At 30.0% G+C, this 6,569-nt stretch overlaps 1 protein-coding gene across 1 annotated transcript; it reads left to right on the plus strand.

Annotated features, from left to right (window-relative positions):
• Positions 1 to 2,683: 2,683 nt before the first annotated feature.
• On the plus strand, positions 2,684 to 6,220 carry LOC125843279 (ankyrin repeat-containing protein ITN1-like). Its single transcript, XM_049522501.1, has 2 exons — positions 2,684 to 3,436; positions 5,254 to 6,220. The coding sequence occupies exons 1-2, from the start codon at positions 2,861 to 2,863 to the stop codon at positions 6,058 to 6,060; spliced, it is 1,383 nt and encodes a 460-aa protein (XP_049378458.1). The 5' UTR covers positions 2,684 to 2,860; the 3' UTR covers positions 6,061 to 6,220.
• The last annotated feature ends 349 nt before the right edge of the window (positions 6,221 to 6,569 follow it).

The following is a 6,569-nucleotide window of genomic DNA, read 5'->3' on the forward strand; positions in this document are numbered from 1 at the left end:
ATGATTTTTTTTTTTCAAAAGTTCATGTTTCACTGGTTGAAATATTGTCATATTTATTTGTGTTTTTTTGAAAAAAATAGGTCAACATTTCTATTTAGCTAATTATATTTTTACTTGAAATCAAACTTAATAAGTATTATAAATATTATTTTATTTGTGGATTTGTATAACAAGTACTAACACTAACACATGTAATATTGTTTTATTGATATTTATGTTAATATTTTTAAATTATAATTTTTTAAAAAAGGAGAAATTGTATAAAATAAAAAACTATTAATTCAAATTAAATGTTATAACCACAGTTTGATTTAATTGTAACCCGTGGCAAACAATTGTCATTTGCCTCTCTCCCCAGATTTCTCGCTCGCCACTCTCCATTTCTCGCTCGCTAGTCTCTCCCTCACCTCCCTCACTTTATACGAAAACAAATGTATAAAATGCGTTTGTGTTTGTATAAAGCGAGCGAAAACTGTATATACAAATACAAATACATATATTTTCGTCCTATACACTTATAATTATACAAATACAGATCTTCCCCTGCCGAGTTCTCTTTTCTCTTTCTCTCTTTCTCGCTTTATACAAACACAAATTATACAAATTAATGTATAATTTGTGTTGTATAAAGCGATANATTGAATTGAGAGACTGCCATCGAATTATACAAACGAGAGGCTGCCAACGATTTATACAAATGAGAGACTGCCAACGATTTATACAAATGAGAGGCTGCCAGCGATTTATACAAATCTAATGCTCCATAGCAAGCATAAAGTTTGCTATGGAGCGCAATTATACAAACTATAACTATAACATACAAATATGACTTTTATGTTTGCTAAATCTAAAATTTACTCCTTAAAAAATATAAAATAATATACTTTTAAAAATGTGGGCTGACCCGACAAGGGTCACAACCCACATATTGATGGGTTGGGATGGTTTCTAGCCCACCAAATTAGTGGATCAGCTCGGCCTGACCCGTCAAATTTCAAAACTTGTATGGGCTAATCCGGATGAGATGGGTCAGGCAATATTGACAACTATAATTTCAATGTCTTGTCCTTTTATTTATGGTTTGAATTTTAACTAATAAAATAAAATAAAAACATTTCTTAAGAAAATATACAAAATTCATTACGCTATTTAGATACTACTACTACTTATTGTTATAAATTTTAAGCTCTAAAAAGATATTATCAAACACAATCCGTTTATCAAATAATAAAAGAAACATTTTAAAAAAATGAATTTAATCAAGTACAAACCTTTTCTTTTCAGTTATTAATTACTTTTCTACAACTTATTTTATTTAGATAAAATACACTTATCTTGATAAACAATTTTATAAGTTTATCCAAACATGTAATACTTTGGAGATATCAATAGTTTTGTCCTTGACTAGTAGCTTCTTCTCAATGCACACATAAGTCAAGCTTCGTTTCTCTTTGTTTTGCAAGCAATAACAAGGAAACGTCATATTTTAATATAAAAAGATTAAAATCTTCTATGATTGACCTAAATTAATTATTAATAAATTTGAAGTTATCGGACAACTTTCAAATATATTTTCCAGGAAATCTCCAATTATTTTCTTACAAATTGTTGGACATTAAGAACTTCCAATCGTTAATTTGAGCCAAATGAGGTTTTAAATTATTTTGGTTGGATGTCAAATCATTTCCTTATCAAAATTGAAGACTAAATTTACAAAATTCCTAGGGTTAAAGTTAGTCATTTACTCACCAAAATTGGAGACCAAATTTACAAATACGTCCCTAACTATGGTTAAAGTTAATCATTTCCTTACCAAAATTGAAAACTAATCAAAATCCATCCCTAAACTAAAGTTAAAGTTAATAATTTTTTATCATAAAAAAATCCATAAAGGGCGTATTTGATCCAAGCGAAAAGTTAAGAATTATATTTGATCTTTCTGAAGTGTGATTTTTTTTGTGACTTTTTTGATTCTTGACCAATTCAAGGTAAAAAATGAGGTTGCTCCCTCGGTGAGTTAAAGTTGAGCAAATACTTTAGGTCTTAAATATCTCTATTATAGACCTTTTTGATTATTATTATTTGAGTTTCTCATTCTTATATCATTTTTATTTTTATTTTTAATGTAAAAATATGAGAAATAAAAAATAAGTGTGAATGGAATAAAAGGAAAAAAGTAAGAAAAAAAATTAAAATTAAATTTTCTTGGGTTCATATTGTAATTTATTTTTGAATCTGTGAAAAAAAATCAAGGCATCTACATTAGTTTTTACAAGAAGAAAAGTAAAAAATAATTTTGATAGTTAAGATAATAAATTCAAATTAGCCGTTGAATTAAAGAAGAAAAAAAGATCATGTATATCATTGAATTTTGCGAGAAAAGTCAACTATACTCCTACATAAATTTTATTTTAATGAAGAAATTAAGATTAATTTTTCACTTCCATCCATTTAAAAATGATATATTTGAGTCAATTACATCACATAAAAATATACGTGAACCATTCTTTTAACAAGTGGTATATGAACTCTAAAATAACCAAGTTAAAAGAAATTTAATACCTTTTCCAAAAATTAAATAAAGCAAATGTGACTCAACTAATGGTCCCTTCCTTAGTTGTTTAGCTTCAACTTCCTCTCTCTTTCTGTGAAAGTAGACAAGACTTGTTCAAAGTCTTCATTTTTCTTGTTATCTCAATAAGTTAAATACATCATTTTTCTTGTTATCTCTCAACGTTGACTTAGCTCCAAAGGAGCCTCCAACTAATTAAAACTATAGTATATCTCATTTGCAAGGTTGTACTTGTAGGCGACAAAGCCAAAGATTGGAAGAAAGAAATTAAGAGTGAAATTGAAGGAGATGGAAATTAAGAAGAGACTCCACGAAGCTGCAGCGGAAGGAGATGTAATTACTTTACAAGAATTACTTCAACTGGATGGTTTGATTCTTGATAGACTTACCTTAACTTGCTTTAATGAAACTCCTTTACACATAGCATCAATGCGGGGACACATTGAGTTTGTGAAGTTCATTCTGGCGCGAAATCCCCTGCTTGCTGCTGAACTGGATTTACAAAGATCCTCTGCACTTCATGTTGCCTCAATCAAAGGGTACGTAGAAATTGTTAAGGAGTTGTTGGTAGTAAATCCTGAAATGTGTCTGGCTCGTGATCGTGAAGGTAGAAATCCTCTACATCTTGCGGTAATCAAAGGTCGAGTTGAGGTTATTAAGGAACTGGTTCGAGCAAGCCATCTTGCAGCTCTGCAGACGACTGATCGCAGTGAAAACGTTCTACATTTGTGTGTGAAGAATAACAATCAGTTGGAGGCTCTGAATCTGTTGATGGAAGTGATAACAGATGATAAGCTCTTGAATGCAAGAGATGGAGATGGATATACAATTCTACATTTGGCTGTTGCTGATAAGCAAATTGAGGTAAGTTCTTGCCCTTTTCTGTACAAATTTACTAATTAACCTAGTATTCCATCACAAAAGTTGAGAAAGAAGAAAATTGATACGGGCAGATGGGTCAAATTTGATGAAACCCACCCAGGTTTACTCGGATAAGCTTACTTTTGGTTTAGAGGTCAAAAATCTTATACTTTTAACATATAACTTTTGACTTCTTTTTTTTTTTTTTTGGCTTAAAGATAAAAGCTTTAAAACACTTTTTTATTTTATCTAAACACAATGTAAGTGTTAAAAAACTATTTTAGCTTAAAAACGCTCTTGGACTCAAGATGGCTTGAAAATTCAAGTCATGATTCAAACCTTTCAAAGATGACTATACTAGAACCTATTCAGACTAACTTATAGATTTTTGACTTATTTTTATCATTTTAACTTAAAATTGAGTAATTGTAACCACTTTTTAATTTATTCAAACACTTTAAAAATACTTAAAAACTATTTTGACTTTAAAAATACTTAAAAGCTATTTTGACTTTAAAATACTTAAAATTAGCCCATCAAAACGGGCTCTAAGCCCTCCTCTGTTATTTGCTTCTTAAGAAAACAAGAATGAATGATAATGTATTTTCTTAAATTATTAGTAGGGGTGTACAAAATCGAACCGAAAATCCAACCAAATCGCAAATCGAGTCAACCCGAAAAAAAATCCGACTAGTGATTTGGTTTGACTTGGTTTGGTATTGGAGAAAAAAACCCGACTATATTTGGGTTGGTTTGGTTTTAACTAAAAAAAACCAACCCGAGACCAAACCAACCCAACATTATATATGTAATTTTAAAATTTTATTTTATACATAAAAATATTTACTTTGATATAATTTTAAAATATTTCTTATACTATTTCATAGTTTTTATCTTTTAATTTATTATTTCAAGTTTAAAACTTATAATTTGAATGGTCCAATAAAGATTATAGTTCATAGATTTTGATAATTACAATAAAACTTAAATCAAAATCAAATTAATACTAATGCAAAAGAAAATCAATTCAACACTAAGAATGACAATGATATTGAATATTTGTTCAGTTTTACATTGGTTTATACAATTAAAATACATAATCTAATTTTAATTTTCCTTAAATATTTAGTAATGTAACTAGTACTTATTAAACTTATTTTAGCATGATTTAGTACTTTAAATTATGATAATTTTCATTATGACTTTTGCAATATTTATTTTATATGATGATTTCATTATTATTTTTTATTGAATATTTTTGTGTCATCAGTACAAATCTCATATTTTGTGTTATTTTTTTAAAAAACACCTTAGATAATTGTATTTTGGTTGGACTAAAGAAATATTTGGAGCACAAGTTAATTATATGTTTGTATGCAAACTTTACCCAAAAAATCCAAAAATCTGAAAAAATTCAAGGTTTATTAGTTTGGTTTGATTTATAAATTTAAAAATTCGACACAATGGTTTGGTTTGGTATTTGAAAAACCCGAACCAACCCGAGGTTGAAAAACCCAAAAGAATCTGAATTTTATTAGTTTGATTTGGTTTATAAATTTAAAATTTTTACACAAATGATTTGGTTTAATATTTGAAAAACCCAAACCAACTCGGTCATGTACACCCCTAATTATTAGCTTGAGTTCATATAATTTACACTATTTTGACTCAATGACTTGATGGGTCATAACGGGTTGAACTTGTTAGATCAAGTCAATAAACAAGTTATAACCCATCCACTCTAAAGTCATAATCCATCCCCTCTAAACTTAGAGATGTTACTTGAAAATGGAGTTAATGTTTCATGTTAAAATTTGCAGACAGTTAAATATCTGTTAAAAAACAATAAGATTGAGGTCAACTTAAAGGACGACAATGGGAACACAACACTAGACATTTTAACACAAAGTCGAAGAGACGTGAATGATCTGGAAATTGGAGACTGTCTCCGTGATGCTGGAGGTTTAAGAGCCAAGGACATGATTTCATCATCCTACACCCAAAATGTAGCCAAATGTTCTAATTCTCAAGTTGCTTTAGCCCACAAGCACGACATTTCAGGTGATTGGCTTTCGAGGAAACGTGATGCAATAATGGTAGTGGCATCGCTTATTGCAACTATGGCGTTTCAAGCAGGAATGAACCCTCCAGGAGGCGTCTGGCAAGACAATAAGGAAGTGCTAAATTCTCAAGTAAACTCCCTACAAATACCACACAAAGCAGGGGAAGCAATAATGGCGTATAGTCATCCCAAATCATATCGGTACTTTATCCGTGTCAACACAACAGCCTTTGTGACTTCTCTTAGCACAATACTGCTGCTAATAAGTGGATTGCCCTTCAGGAAAAAGTTTTTTATGTGGGCTTTAATGGTTATTATGTGGTTGACAATAACCTCAATAGCACTCACTTATGGCATATCAATATACATTGTCACGCCTAAAAAGGACCGAGAACAACTTGGCCAGGTTATTGAAGTTGCTGTTACAGTATGGAGCTCTGTAATGGCATTACTTTTGCTTGGAAACACAATTCGTTTGGTCTATAAATGGATGATGAGAAAGAAGCAACAATCAAGAACATCCGAGACTAGAAAATCTGCAAATTTTGTTCATGTCAATGTTTGAGGATATTGCATTTAAACTGTGCAACTCTATGATGAAGTAATTTTAACTAGCTAGCCTATGTATTTTGGTAAGACCAAAGCAACACAAATCAGTCTATATGATTTTTGATCTTACCATTTCAGAAAGCTTTCTATTTTTATTTATTTATAAATAAGATCAACCACAATCTTCTCTTGCTTAATTGCAAGCACAAAATAGGGCCCTGTTCACAAACCATAAGCGCACAAAAAGAATTGATATAAGATGAATTTGTTAAGAAGTCGTTTAGATTTTAAAACAGAAGAAGTGGACTCTATATGATAAAGCAGAAAATTGTACCGCACTTGCTTTAACCAAAATATAGCACATGTACTAACAAATTTAGTGGATCCTTCAAACATAATAAAAATATGGTAAAATCTAGTGGTTTAGCTTTGATCAATTGGCTTAATTCACTTTAAAGAGTAATTTTGCAATTTTTAGCTTTTGATTGCATATGTTGATTCAAAGATGGGGTGATTCTATAGTGG

This window comes from Solanum stenotomum, chromosome 10, assembly GCF_019186545.1.
Source record: "Solanum stenotomum isolate F172 chromosome 10, ASM1918654v1, whole genome shotgun sequence".
Classification (NCBI taxonomy): domain Eukaryota; kingdom Viridiplantae; phylum Streptophyta; class Magnoliopsida; order Solanales; family Solanaceae; genus Solanum; species Solanum stenotomum.